This window comes from Heteronotia binoei, chromosome 2, assembly GCF_032191835.1.
Source record: "Heteronotia binoei isolate CCM8104 ecotype False Entrance Well chromosome 2, APGP_CSIRO_Hbin_v1, whole genome shotgun sequence".
NCBI lineage: Eukaryota > Metazoa > Chordata > Lepidosauria > Squamata > Gekkonidae > Heteronotia > Heteronotia binoei.
Genome location: NC_083224.1, coordinates 89,000,450 through 89,015,953, shown reverse-complemented (window position 1 = coordinate 89,015,953; position 15,504 = coordinate 89,000,450). Strand labels below are relative to the sequence as shown.

Below are 15,504 nucleotides of genomic sequence, written 5' to 3'. Positions count from 1 at the left end.
CCAGACCAGTCTGCCGTCCAATATTATCTTACTTGTCTGGGGTTAAGAACATAAGAGAAGCCATGTTGGATCAGGCCAATGTCCCATCCAGTCCAATACTCTGTTCACACAGTGGCCCAAAAAAAAATTATATACAAACACACACTGTGGCTAATAGCCACTGATGGACCTCTGCTCCATATTTTTATCTAACCCCCTCTTGAAGCTGTCTGTGCTTGTAGCCACCATCACCTCCGGTGGCAGTGAATTCCACATGTTAATCATCCTTTGGGTGAAGAAGTACTTCCTTTTATCTGTTTTAACCCAACTGCTCAGCAATTTCATCGAATGCCCACGAGTTCTTGTATTGTGAGAAAGGGAGAAAAGTACTTCTTTCTCTACTTTCTCCATCCCATGCATTATCTTGTAAATCTCTATCATGTCACCCCGCAGTTGACATTTCTCCAAGCTAAAGAGCCCCAAGCGTTTTAACCTTTCTTCATAGGGAAAGTGTTTCAACCCTTTAATCATTCTAGTTGCCCTTTTCTGGACTTTTTCCAATGCTATATTATCCTTTTTGAGGTGCGGTAACCAGAATTGCACACAGTATTCCAAATGAGACAGCACCATCGATTTATACAGGGGCATTATGATACTGGCTGATTTGTTTTCAATTCCCTTCCTAATAATTCCCAGCTTGACGTTGGCCTTTTTTATTGCAGTCACACACTGTCTTGACATTTTCAGTGAGTTATCTACCACCACCCCAAAATCTCTCTCTTGGTCAGTCTCTGCCAGTTCACACCCCATCAGCTGGTATTTGTAGCTGGGATTCTTGGCCCCAATGTGCATTACTTTGCACTTTGCCACATTAAACCTCATCTGCCATGTTGACACCCACTCACCCAGCCTCAACAGATCACTTTGGAGTGCCTCACAATCCTCTCTGGTTTTCACCACCCTGAACAATTTAGTGTCATCCGCAAACTTAGCCACTTCACTGCTCACTCCCAACTCCAAATCATTTATGAACAAGTTAAAGAGCATGGGACCCAGTACTGAGCCCACTGCTTACCATCCTCCACTGCGAAGACTGCCCATTTATACTCACTCTCTGCTTCCTATTAATTAGTCAGTTTTTGATCCACAAGAGGACCTGTCCTTTTACTCCATGACTCTTGGGATTTCTAAGGAGCCTTTGATGAGGAACTTTATCAAAAGCTTTCTGGAAATCAAGGTAAACAATATCTATCGGGTCTCCTTTGTCCACATGTTTGTTCACCCCCTCAAAGAAATGTAACAGGTTAGTGAGGCAAGATCTTCCCTTACAGAAACCGTGCTGAGTCTTCCTCAATAACCCGTGTTCATCAATGTGCCTACTCCTTCTGTCCTTGATAATGGTTTCTACCAACTTTCTCGGTATTGAAGTCAGACTGACTGGCCTGTAATTTCCCGGATCTCCTCTGGAACCCTTTTTAAAATTGGGGGTGACATTCACTACCAGTCCTCAGGAAGGGAGGCAGATATCAATGAAAGATTACATATTTTTGTCAGAAGATCCACAAGTTCAACTTTGAGTTCTTTCAGAACACTTGGATTTATGCCATCCGGACCTGGTGACTTATTAGTTTTTAATTTGTCTATCAGTTGTAGGACCTCCTCTTTTGTCACCTCAATCTGACACAGGTCTTTCAACACCCCTTTCAAAATTAGTGGTTCTGGAGCGGGCAGACACTTCTGGTCTTCCACAGTGAAGATGGAGGCAAAAAATGCATTCAGCTTCTCAGCCATTTCCTTATCCTCCTTCAGTAATCCTTTTACCCCATAGTCATCCAAGAGCCCCACTGCCTCCCTGGCTGGTTTCCTGCTTCTAATATATTTGAAGAAATTTTTATTGTTGGTCTTTATGTTTTTTGCAATATGCTCCTCATAGTCCCTTTTTGCCTGCCTGATCACAGTCTTGCATTTGATTTGCCATAGCCTGTGTTCCCTTTTATTAATCTCACTTGGACTAGCTTTCCACCGCTTAAAGGAGTCCTTCTTACCTTTTACAGCTTCCATTACTTTGTTTGTTAAACATGTAGGCCTTTTCTTATACCTGTTTGTGCTTTTCCTAACTTGTGGTATATATTTGAGAAATGGGGGGGACCAGCGGGAAGGTGTTGCCACGGATGCAGTAATGCAGGAGAGGCCATTGCAGTGACCATCTCTCTCAGAGTTCTCTGAAATGTGCTCAGCCTCTGGCAAGGTGCAGCTTAACAATGCAAAGAGGGTGGGGAACACAGCCACTCCTAATCTATCAGCAACAATCACCTTCACCTTTAGCCACTCAACCAAACAAACAGCAGTTCCCCAGCAAACCACAAACTCAGAATTTTCAGCAGTCACACAAACTCAGAAATTCTCAGCAACTTCCCCAGCTGCTTACCCTTATATCAATTATTCTCTGCTGTATCTCAGAGCTTCTCTGCTCTATCTCAGAGCTTCTCTGCTCTCTCTCAGAGCTCTCTGAAATGTTCCAGTCATTAAACTCCAGCACCATGTACAACTGAATCCCCAGACTCTTTTCCACTTGGCTATATCTAGCATCCATGTATCACCCTCCCACAACAGAGTAACGGCTTCCCTAAGCAAAGCTTTACCCATCTGAGTCAATTATCTTTTTCTGCTGTCAAGTCACAACTGACTTATGGTGACCTCATGGCAAGAGATGTTCAGAAGTGGTTTGCCTCTGTCTGCTTCCTCCTTGTGACTCTGGAATTCCTTGGTGGTCATCCATCCAAATACTAACCAGGGCTGACCTGCTTAGCTTCTGAGATCTGATGGGATCTGGCTAGCCTGGGCTATAGAGGGTGTAATTCTGCTCAGACTTGCTCTGTAAATTCTTTTGTGCTAAATGTTAGCCAAAGGAATGGCAAGCCAGGCAACCATTTTTTTTAAAAAAATTGCATATCTGCACCATTCCATAAGAAAACTGAAACACTCTAACTTAATATAGTCTAACCTAGTACAAGGTTGAACATAGAAATAAAACATTTTCTTAGAGCTTTATGCTAAACAGTCAACATAATTTGCACTGTAAAGAGACATTTTTTGTTTAGGCAGTTCATATACAGCACACCTCCAAAGCCCTAGATGGGATTGTTTGGTTATGCTGGTCCTTGGAAGCTCTCCAAGTATCATTGTGTCTTAAAATTATGTTTGATATTTCTTGCAGCAGTTTTGTGATTTAAATAATACATACCAAAAACATCTGGAGTTACCAACCAATGCAAGATCATGCTGATATCCTCCTTTGGTTATTATTGCTTTAAATGCCCACATTTTGAAAAAATGGGAGACTGCTCAAACCGTGTCTTTCTACCTAATAATGTGCCCAGTTTTCTTAAGCTAACCAGATCCAATGAAAGCTTGCATTTATTCATGGCTAGGTCTCCTTGGTACATATCAATTAAATAGAACAACAAAAATAGTGACAACCCCAAACCCTGTGCAGATATGGTTGATAGCTCTGCAGCCAGCCCTGACCAGCATGACCCAGGCTAGACTAATGTCATCATATCTCGGACACTAAGCAGGGTCAACATGAGTTAGTACCTGGATGGAAGGTCACCGAGGAAGTCAGGGTTGCTATGTGGAGGCAGGTATTTATTTTTATTTATTTTATTTATTTAAGATTTATACCCCGCCCTTCCCACAAGTGGCTCAGGGCGGCTTCCAATAGTAGATCCATCAAAATTACAGATCACTACAGGGTTGCCATAAATCGACTACGACTTCACAGCATTTTCCATCACCACTGCAGCGAAGCCAAAGGAAGTTTGCACACATGACGCTGGAGGTGGGGTGGGGTTTAGGATGTTCAAATGTACTAGATTGTGCCAGAAGGAGAAACTACATCCATCATCATCATCACTGCAGCTAAGTCGCAAATGGAGCAGGCCAGTTTAGCTTGGCAGTAACACTACAGGACAGCAGCCCAACAAGAATTTGCCCAGTAAGCTAAAGGGCCAGTCTAACCCTGCATGAAGCTTCAAGTAGCATCTGCTCTAATCAGTTAATAATTAGGCCAGATATCGATGAGGCACTTCAGTCCGTCTGCCACAGGCCAACTAATCCTACTGAGCCAGGCAAGCTGATTCTGCTCCCAATGAAGATGTTTAATGAAGAGAACATATGTGTCCTTCTTCTCTGTCTCCAGTGGATTTACCTTCCTAGAAAAATTTCCCTCTCCCCCTTCTCTAGAATAATATTCAGCAGGTCTCTCGAAAATCTCTCCCCCACCTCCAGTAATACCTCCTATAGAGTGATGTAGATCCAAAAAACAGGACAAATCTAAGTTAGCCAACAATATACCTTGTGCTAGGGGGAGAGTGTACTTGCACTTACCTATCTGTTGTCCATACCTCTCGGAGGATCTCTGACTGAAGGGGCATCGCTGTTCGCCCGTCTCTCTCATTCAGTGGTAACCAAGTCTTGCTCCTAGAGGCAGTGGAAATCCTGTGCAAAACTACCTTTCTTGCAGTGTTCTCCTTCCTTCCTCTGGCATAAAGGGACAAAATCTGTGTGACAGGCAGTGTTCTTGCAGCACAACGTAATCCAAGCGGCAGACTTCAAAACATCCACCCTGTGTAGCTGTGGATGCCCGTGCTAGCTTTCCTATCACTGTGTTATTGCAAAGCAGCTCTAGAACATTCTGCTGATGTTCCTTGATTCATATATGTTCTGCCGTGGCAGGTGACTTCAGGGTAGGCTTCCTTGGCTACCCAGCAGAGAGTGTAGTGTCTCAATGAAGTAGGCGAAAAGAGGGAGGGGGAGAGCCAGGGAGATGATTAACTTTTTATTTCTTCAAACTAGGTAATAGGATTTCAGGGGCTGATGGACTGCCAGCTGAGCCTCCTAGGAGGTTCTGTAGAATGGAACATCTGTCACTGTAATTCATTGCAACAGGGCCAAAGAAGCTGACTGTAATGGTGACTCTGTCTGCTATGGCTACTGCAAAATGTTTACAAACATATTATCTTGAGTGGGATCCTGTGTCATTTTCACCAGCCTCTCTTCATGCCAAGGCACAACATAAAGAATGAGAAGGTAAAGAAGAAAACAACTGAAAATCTATAAGCATAAAAATAGAACCACGGGCAAGGCAAAAGTCTGTGTGAGAGCAGCAATAATGCCAGGCAGATAATATGGTACAAAATTAAGATTTATGCTTTTCTCCTGATTGTGTCCTACTGCTGAAGTTCCTTTGAGATCAATGATAGAATTGATTCCAATTCACTGCGCTGGCTGTGAATGAATAAAAAGCACAACCTGACCTTCTGGGTCATCGTTCCTTTAATATGTGTGTTCTGTGCCTACCATTGTTTTATAAGAGTATGCTGTGTCTTCCCCTTACTTTGGGTATCACATGTTTTTCTGTGCATATATTTGAAAGCTAGTTGTAACATTTATTGATTCTTCAGAACATCAATGTCTCCTTGACTTTGCTGGCTATAAGAAGGAAAAAATGTGCAGAGTCTAAACAGGAGGGCCCTCATTTGACTTCCCCAAATATTGTTTGTCACTTTACAGCTATAAAACCAAACCGGCACCTCAGCACAGTTCTCCCCCAAATCCCTCCTTTCACACTCAACAGTTAAAAGATTGACATAGGACAAAACAATTTTTTTTGTCATATGAAAATGCCCTTTGTGTGCACTTTCACAGACAAGGATTCTTGACAATGGACCATTTAGCTCATTATAGACTGGTCTGATCTTCAAAATATCAAGGAAAGTTTTCACTAAGCCTGCTTCCTAAAATTCTTTAATCAAACATAGCAATGATCAAATGTGAAACTTCTACATGAAAATTTATTACTGTTTTTTACATTCATGCTAAGTCAGAAGCGTGGGGCATCCCTAAAAGGTAGGAAACAAGTGACCCACTAGTTCCATGCCCTTGGTGTAGTAGAGCTAATCCCTCCAGTTCCATATTGAACCACAGGCAGGTGAAATACCTGGTGACTGGTAACCCTACGATTCATGCTGACAGATTCTTGGGCCCTGCAAGTTGACCTGTATGCTGCAGTTGAACCAGGAGACTACCTGTAAGTGCAGGTGTGGTGTGAATTGTGTGAATCATATATATGACAAAGCACATTCAGTCCTCAGAAGAGTCCAGAGATGCTCTTGGTTATAGAAGCTTTAGTCTGGAGTAGCTTCCTAGTAGGATTGGAGGAATTGTTCTCTTCATTGCTAGAATCAGGAACTTTGCACTGTGTTCCAGAGACAGATCTCTCTCTATGATCTGAGACTTCTCACTGATGGAATGAATGTACCTGATGCATTTCTGCTGAACTGGCTCCATCTGTACCCTGTACAGAGGGAATTAAGGAGCTATTCTGAGAGGCTTTGATCGCCTTAGGAAAGATGCAGTTTGACCAGCATGGGCTACTCAGCCTGTCTATGACAACTTCATCTCTGGGAATACAGTGCAACTATCTTGTGCCAATTTTGAGGATAATGAATAGACTTGAAGCAGAGCACACAAATGGTCGAAATGTGCCAATGAGAAGTTTAGAATTAAAAAATCAAATTCACATTTTAAAACTGATTTTCCCCCAAAAAATCTTAACGGTTTTGAGCAGGAGCGCACAGGAATACAGTTCTGGCTGCCTTGGTGTCAGGGGTGTGGCCTAATATGCATATGAGTTCATGCTGGGTTTTTTCTACAAAAAAAGAGTCCTGGATCTTAAGCTTCAAATGCTTATTGGCATCCCATTTTGACAGTGGCAGGCTTTTAATCTGGTACGAACTGTCAAAGATAGATTACTCTTGCATATGATTTATCAATGCTCTCAGATAAAAAAAAATACCATTGTGTGTTGGCTGTCAGCTACTATCATAGTTTAATCCCAAACTAAATGCCGTGTAATACCTTTTATGAAGGCCAAACAAAATCACACCACATTGTGCAAGTTTTTGAGTTCTCTAGAATTCTTCATCAGGTTGCATGTTAAACAAATCAGGGATGGAGTGGGGGACACACATCTTTCCAGCCATGATATTAATTCCTCTTTGTCTGCATGCTATGGGATGCTTGCATTTTTTGGTTATAGATTTTGCTATGGCTTGGCTTGGCCATGAACTATAAAAATCATACTATAAAAAGTTTGGCTTCTTATCTATCCTACAAGACAAAATAATAGGAATGCTTGGTAATGCTTCTTAATGGCTATACATATTTCTCCCACACACTATGGCTTAGCAGCTCTGGCCAAGCAGCCATCAGGACTGGAAAAGACCTAGCTGATTGTGTGTGTGTGCCATCATAAAAAGCAAACATAGCATTAGCACTTTTACTAATCTAATTTAATTTTAAACTCAATCAGAATTTTATTTAAAATGTTCATAATATTTAAATGTACTTTTATTTATTTCTGTGTGACTGGGACTTGAATTGTGCTGTTAGCCGCCCTGAGCCTGCTTCGGCGGGGAGGGCGGGATACAAATAAAATTTTGTTGTTGTTGTTGTTGTGTGTGAAAAGAAGGGGAGCATTTTTGGAAAAGGAGACACAGAGAGAGAGAAGCAGACAGCCATTGCTGAAATGTGAGCTGAAGCAAGATCTTCTTCTAGTGATCTGATATGGAATAGTGGATCTAGTGCCCCATAGGAATTCCTCTGTGTTTCCACATGTATATTTGTAAACAAAGAAAATACTACAAAATGCCATATATCTTCAGTGCTCTCTTCCAAAGGGAACCAACCTCTGTAAGTACTAGCCCTGGAAATTCTCACTGCTCAAGGAAGTGTGGCAAGCATTACAATACTACTGCATGCTGACCATCAGAGTCAAATTTGCTGCCTGTGGATGCAGTGATAGGCCACGAGCAAGAAGATTAGACAGATTCATGGAGGAAGAGTCCTTAAAAGTGGTTTTAGCAATGATGATTAAAGGGAGCCTCCACATTCAGAGGCAATAAACCTTTGAATGCCAGCTGTAGGAAGTAACACCAAGTAATCCCAAGGTAATGCCTTAGCCTCCATGCCCTATTTGTTGGCCCTCCAGAAAATAGGATGCTGGACTAAGATTGACTAAGATTGACTAAGATGCTGGACTAAGATGCTGGCCTGGTCCAGAAGGGCACTTCTTAAACTTGCTTTCAATGGCTTCTTCATCAAGTTTCTACTATCATAGCACTTTGAAGATGTGGTTTAGATGCATGTGGCATATAATTTAAATATAATTAACTGTAAGCAAAGCCTAATACGGGTAAGACCTCCTGCACTTACACTTGTACTACTCTAGCCTCCTTCCACCTCTTATCATCCTTACTTCTCTCTGCAGTCCATTACTGTATGCTGCGCCCTTCGAGCAAATGGGGAGTGGAGTAATAATAATAATAATAATAATAATAACAACTTTTATTTCTATCCCGCCCTCCCCGCCTAGGCGGCTCAGGGCGGCTAACAACAACTTACACATTAACATAATTAATAAAACTTTAAATTTAACAGTTAAAATTAAACATAAAAACCAGTCAGTTAAGTTAAAATACATGATTTTCGTTAGACTAAATATATATGAGTATATCTGGCAGCGATAGAGCTGTTATGGCGCTGGTTCTGCCAGTTTAGGTAGTCTTATGGATGGCGGTTCTTACACCAGGCAACTCAGCAGTCAGTGTCATTATAGGCTTGTCTAAAAAGGGTGGTCTTGCAGGCCCTGCGGAACTGGCCGAGGTCCCGCAGGGCCCGCACCTCCTCCGGAAGCTGGTTCCACAATGCCGGTGCAGCCGCTGAAAAGGCCCGTACTCTAGTATGTTGGAGTTTGACCTCTCTCGGCCCAGGGATGGTCATTTTGTTTTTACCCACTGACCTCAGTGCCCTCTGGGGTTCATATGGGGAGAGACGATCCCTTAGGTAGGCTGGTCCTCGGCCATATAGGGCTTTAAAGGTGATAACCAACACTTTGTACTGGACTCGGTAGATAATTGGTAGCCAGTGCAGTCCGCGCAGCCCCGGCCGTATGTGCTCCCATTTCGAGAGCCCTAACAATAGCCTGGCCGACGCGTTCTGCACCAGCTGTAACTTCCGAGTGATGGACTAGTAAGTAAGTAGACAGTGATGGACTAGTAAGTCAACACAGCTCAATGGTCTGCTGAGCTGAGTGGTATGATGACAGTCAGCTAAGTGCTGCTGGTAGCAGAGAGGAAGGGGATGGACAAGCCTCCATGCATTGCCACCAATAGTCAGGTCCAAGCTGATTAACCCCTGAATCCATGCCAGTGCCACTTGTACTTGGCTTGCTGTTGGCTGCTACCAATCCTAGGGCATCAGCCAATATGAACTTTTCCAGTAAGGTTAAAGGGCCTCTCTGCCCCTGAGTAGTTACCAAGTGACCAGACTGATATAAACTGGAGACTAGTTTGGGATTATTTTGTCAAACCTCCCCCCACTTTTGTTCCTTAGAGCAACAGTCTACATATACTCTTTCCCCCATGTACTCTTCGATCCTGTACCCACTCTAAGGTCCATGAGATATTCTGACACAAAACTCAGATAGACATTACATGTGGCAGAGTTCCCTTTAAACTGTGCCAGCTTTTGCACAGCATACAGATTAAGTGCAGGGCCAGGAACCTCTCCCCTGTCTCCTTCCCTGGGGCTGCCACTGTGCCCCAGCCTGCCCCAGCCGGGCTTCCTCAAGTGTGCAGGAGAGGCACAAAGCCAAGCCTCTCTTCCCTGCATCTTTTCTGCAATTAGAGAAGATGGGGCAGGTGTGTGAATAGATGCAGACAAGTGTCCCATTGTATTCTGTATATATTTTCAACTCTTCTAGATGTCCCGGGGATGGAAGATAGTTTGTTCCAGATCCCTTTTGCCATGTCTAATATACCTTCCAGCAGTGGGAAGGTTACTGCACCAGGAGTATCAGGATACAATCTGCCTAGGGTTTTATATCTATTGATGTTACCTGAACACCTAGAGTGAGGTCAGATGTTCATAAAATCCCGCTATGAGCATGAGTGGAGTCCGGAAGCATGTCAGATTTTAAGCGGTTGTCCAAACATCAGCATCTGCGAATGGTGGTTAGCTCGTTCGAGTCCCGCGTTGAGACGACTGGGGCGCGGACTAATTTGATACTGCTTTAAATCAGGAACAAAATCCTTCTGACGGTTCCTGAGTGGAGTTTCTCTGTTTGAACGCTCCATCGTTGGCGACTCGTCGGAAGCGCAGCACCGCTTCCCTCCCAAAGCCCCTGCGAGTGATATCACTGCGCCCGTGAATGAGTGAGTGAATGTTGGCTCGATAAATCATTTACCCGCCCTTATGTCCGGAAACAAAAATCACTTTTGAAAGTAGATGTGAACTAGATGTGAACTGATTTGAATTCCTGGGTTCTTTTCTGCACGCGTAGTGCTCGTGCTGGAAAAGTAGTGCCAATGGACTAGCAAAACTTTAGTGATCTGACCCATTTAAAAGTGATGCGCTGCAGATAGCAGGCATCACTGCGCCTGCACTACTGCAGATTGACATCTCATGAAATGAGGTCCGGTAGAGCAATCTGATCGACCAGCGACGGGACCCACATGGGATAGAACAGGAGCCTGGCTGTTGTCTGATCAGAAAATTGGTTGTGCGGATTATAATACAGGCACGTTGCAGATGGATTTAATGGTGAGTGTGACCGCACCCCTAGAGACTGCACCATGTGAATCATCCATTCAACATACAGCCTTAGATCCTCTATGAAACCAGGCCAGAGTTGCCCACCATGTCACCAGGGGATGGTTCCAATACCAAATAGATGTACAAGATGTATAGATGTACAATCCTCCTCCTCTTTGGTGGATCTATATATCATAGTACTGACTGTGTGGGCCAGCCTATAGGAGTTTGTGATGGTTTCCTTCTGTGAACCAATGGTACCATGCCTGGTTTCACAAATATGGAATATTCCACTTGGCACTGTGGCTGGGTACAACATGGTTCCTGTTCCCATTTGCCACCTTGCTACCACTGGGATGATGGGCCTGAATACTTTGGTATTTGTGCAGACGGAAGGTTGAAAGGTAAACTAAAAGTAAATTGGAGATGGAACCTCTGCAGCCCCTTGTAGTGTTGGTTCTGTCTCCATATAGGATTAGTAACATAATGCTTTCGTTCCAATCTCCTTGTCAGAGTTGCAGGCACCAATCGATGGGATTTATGCTTGGACTTTGAGAGCTAGGTTGGTGTAGTGGTTAAGAGTGATGAGCTGTAATCAGGAGAACTGGGTTTGATTCCCCACTCCTCCACATGAAGCCAACTGAGTGACTTTGGGTCAGTCACAGTTCTCTCAGAACTCTCTAAGCTCCACCTACCTCCATTTGTTGTGGGGAGAGGAAGAAAGGCAATTGTAAGCTGCTCCAAGACTCCTTTGGGGAGGGAAGAGCATCATATAAAACTAACTCCTTCTCCTCCTCCTCTTCTATTTTTTTTTAGGCAGTGGTTCCAATGCTGACCTGTGTGGAGTTGTCTCAGATGGCACAGAAGAATCCTTTTAAGTTGGATCCAACATGGAACCGAGTGAGTGGAAATCACAGACAGTGCTCGAGATGCATGCTTGGAATGTGGCTGTGGCTCCAAAATGGTTGGTTGCTTCATCTGGGCAGATAGCTTAACTGCTGGGTCATTAGAAACTGAAAGAGCTCTTTCCCAAATGGCAGCTTTCAACCACAATGCCCTATCAGCTCTTGCTTTAGGGGTAAACTGCTTGCAGATGGAACATTCTGTGACCTTATGGCTCCCCCCAGACAAATGAGGCGCACCTTGCGTTCATTGGTCTCATCATTTTAGAACATCCTTTTGAACATTTTTTGAATAAATTCATCTTCCTGAAGTAACTTAGCTGAGGAAAAAATGACAAGCAAGCTAACACACATTCTTCTCAAGTGACAGCAAAGGAAGAACTGAGGGAGCATGTGGAGCCCCTTCCTGAAGCACGTGACCCTTAAGTGGGAAATGGCTCCAGCATCTCCAGGTAGCAGAGGCTCCTCCCACTTTTACTATGCTAGCATAGCTGAAATTAGGACTGTCAGCCTCCATCGGGCCCGATGTTCACACTGAAATGAGAAGCTTAATGCTGTGATTAGAGAATGTAGAACAGGGTTCCTAAATAATTAAGCCGTCAAACTGAAGAAAGAATTGAAATGTCATCAAAATCTAGAAAGATATCTTTTTAAGAAAGCGGCTGCTTTGAAGCTACACCCCTCAGGAGCACCCACCTTGTGAATTTCCGTTGGACTATTTCCAAGTTTGGACTTATATCTTTTCATTTGGAGACGGGTTTTTTTAGCCCTTTGGGGTTTTCTGTTACTTTAAAAGGCCCTAGCACTGCCGGCCTCTATCATTTTTGTATTGTCTATTATGTGTTGTGCACAGTCCTTATAATATATTTTTGCAAACTGAAAGACGGTGTAATACTTGGTGGCTTTGATCAGTTTACCCCTGGAGAAAATGGCTGCTTTGAAGGGTGAACTCTATGGCATTGTATGAGGCCCCTCCCCAAACTCCACCCTCTCCCAGATCCACCCCCAAAGTCTCTAGGTATTTTCCAATTCAGACATGGCAACCCTAGCTGAAATTTTGCTACATATTTATATAACACAACTGCTTTTAAAGTTCGAGGATGTCATGGTAGGAGCTGTAGGATGGATTTAAACTGCTGCTGTTTATCTTTTTGGGGGCATTTTGTATTTTTTATTAACTTGGTTTTTAATTTTTATTTAGTCTTCTTGTAAGCCATCTGGACTGCTTTTTAGAATAGAAGGGTGAATTATAAATCATGCAAGTGCTTCATAAATGGGACAATTTAGTTTAATCCAAAGGGTTCATTACTAACATTAAACAATCCTTCCACCTAAAGCTTACTCTATACCAAAAGGTTAAATCATGTAACTCGTTCTCCCCAGGGTAGGGGATAGTGGTTGTGACATTTGATGAGAGATCCCTTTCTGCAACTTTTCCAAATTGTAGTTCTCAAGATTCTTAGGAAGAATCCTTGGCAGTTAAACTATTATAACTCAGATATTAACTAGCAGCATTGAAGACAAGCCCTTCCTTTCATTCTCCCAGGTAAATGACAGTTTGGAAAAAAAAGTAGAAAGACAGCAGGAAAGCAGGAAAAATTCTGTGCAAGCCATTAGAGTGATTTTGTTTTGTACATTTTTACAAATTTCAAGAGGAACATTGAGAATGCTAGATGGGGCCTCATTACAAAACAAGAGGGCTTCAGCCAGCAGAAGAGCAGACTGACTGTCCAAAGAGTGATGGTTATTGTAGCTTAAGAATACAGGGGAGGAACAAGAAAAAGACTGTGAATGCTTTGAAAATTTTTGCAGCTTTAGTGAAGCTGTACTGAAGTGTGGCTTGATTGCCAACTGAGAGAGCAAGAGAAGAGAATGGGATCACATCCCCAATTCATGTTTCATGTTCTCAACAACATGCCCAAAATCTGGAACTAGGTGAGAATCTTCAACTCTGGCCTGATTTCACTACAGATGCCACTAGGGGGCATTTTATTACCATACTAGGAATGGTTCTAGGAATGTGGAAACAATTCCAAAGGAAAAAGGCCCAAAGAAAAAACCCACAGACATAAATGCTCACAGGAAAAAAGCCCCCATGGAAACAATTCAAGAAAAAACTGGTTCTAGGAAAAAAAGCGCAAAGAAAAATGGACATAAATGCTCACAGGAAAAAAGCCTCCATGGAAACATGCTCACATGGAAAAATGCCCACATGGAAAGAAGCCCACATGGAAAACGCCCATACTGAAAGAAGCCCAAATGGAAAGAAGCTTTCATGGAAAAATATGTAAAGCACCATCGATGTTTATAATTGTGGATTATAAATTAGGGTTGCCATGGAATAGGGACTAGGGTTGCCAAAACCAATTCAAGAAATATCTGGGAACTTTGGGGGTGGAGCCAGAAGCAAGGTTGTGACAAGCACAACTGAACTCCAAAAGAAGTTCTGACCATCACATCTAAAGGGACCACACTCCTTTAAAGTGCCTTCCCTCCATAGGAAATAATGAATGATAGGAGCACCTTCTTTTGGGGCTCATAGAATTGGATCCCCTGGTCCAATCCTTTTGAACTTTGGAGGGCATTTTGGGTAGAGGCACTGAATGCTATGCCGCAAATTTGGTGCATCTACCTCAAAAAACAGCCCCTCCAGAGATACCAGTGGATTAATTCTCCATTATACAATTTTTTTTTATTAATTCCAGCTATGTTTATTGATTTCTTCCTTCCAGATACTTGCCAGAGTTAGTCCTACTTAGCTTCTCTTAGACCTATAAGGTCTTAACTATTTCTGCTATATAAGAAAGAGAAGCTATCACAGAGCAGGCAGTAATTTGCCTAACCCCAAAACCATACATTTTGGCATTCCTGAAAAGTATAGGCAACTGATTCTTCACGATACCGGTGTGGAAAAATCCAGACAGAATTTTGGTTTTAGGTGATAAGAAGAAGATGATATTGGATTTGTATCCCACCCTCCACTCTGAAGAGTCTCAGAGCAGCTCACAATCTCCTTTACCTTCCTCCCTCACAACAGACACCCTGTGAGGTGGGTGGGGCTGGAGAGGGCTCTCATAGCAGCTGCCCTTTCAAGGACAACCTCTGCCAGAGCTATGGCTGACCCAAGGCCATGCTAGCAGATGCAAGTGGAGGAGTGGGGAATCAAACCCGGTTCTCCCAGATAAGGAGAACTTAACCACTACACCAGACTGGCTCTCCTGATAAAGATCTTATGCTTGAATTAAACAAAGATACCATCTATGGAGATGGCACCTTTGATAAAGTGCCAAATATATTTTACCAACTGTACACATGGCATGCCAAGGTGGGTAATTCATATCCACCATGTATTTACATTTTACTTAAAAAAAAGAACATGATGGACACCTATAATAGAATGTTTGAAATAATGAAGCTATTGATTCCAGATAAACTGTTGTCAGGGCACAATGCTCTTAATTCCTTGTTCCATTTCAGTCATCACAGTGTATGGTCTTTTATTTGATGGACTGCTTGTCACAAACTAACGTTGGCCAATGCACAGGCAGGTCGCCTAGAGGTAGAAAAGAGGAAATATGAGGCACTACATGATATGGTTGCCACTTCTGTGCAACAATATGAGCAAGTGGAAGATAAACTTAGATGCTTAAAGAGATTGGCTAATTTGTAATGAAAAATTATATTTGCGTTATTGTTAAATAATTGTTGCTTTTACTATTAGGGTTAGATAGTCTTTTGTCATGGTCACTGGGTGTACCACAATGTGTTAACATTAAAACGTTTGACAAATTGTAAATTAATAAAGTTAAAGTATTTAATTTTATTTAAATATATATTTCTATGTAGGGTTTAATTTCTGTTGTTATTGTTTTTCCTTTTTAATAAAGTTCATTGATAACAAAATGGTCACTTCTTGTTGCATGTTAATATGATATATTTTAATCCTAAAAAAATATAAAAATACCAA

General features: G+C 42.5%; 1 protein-coding gene across 5 annotated transcripts in view; it reads right to left on the bottom strand.

Annotated features, from left to right (window-relative positions):
- The window catches only part of TULP1 (TUB like protein 1), an 80,373-nt gene extending 75,883 nt beyond the window's left edge, over positions 1–4,490 (bottom strand). For 2 of the 5 annotated variants that reach the window (XM_060231550.1, XM_060231554.1), the window contains exon 1: positions 4,369–4,490. In XM_060231550.1, the coding sequence (XP_060087533.1) occupies positions 4,369–4,415 (47 nt within the window). In that variant the 5' untranslated portion in view covers positions 4,416–4,490. The remainder of the gene's footprint in view (positions 1–4,368) is intronic. The other 3 variants (XM_060231551.1, XM_060231553.1, XM_060231552.1) reach the window with 2 other exon arrangements.
- Positions 4,491–15,504: the final 11,014 nt, after the last annotated feature.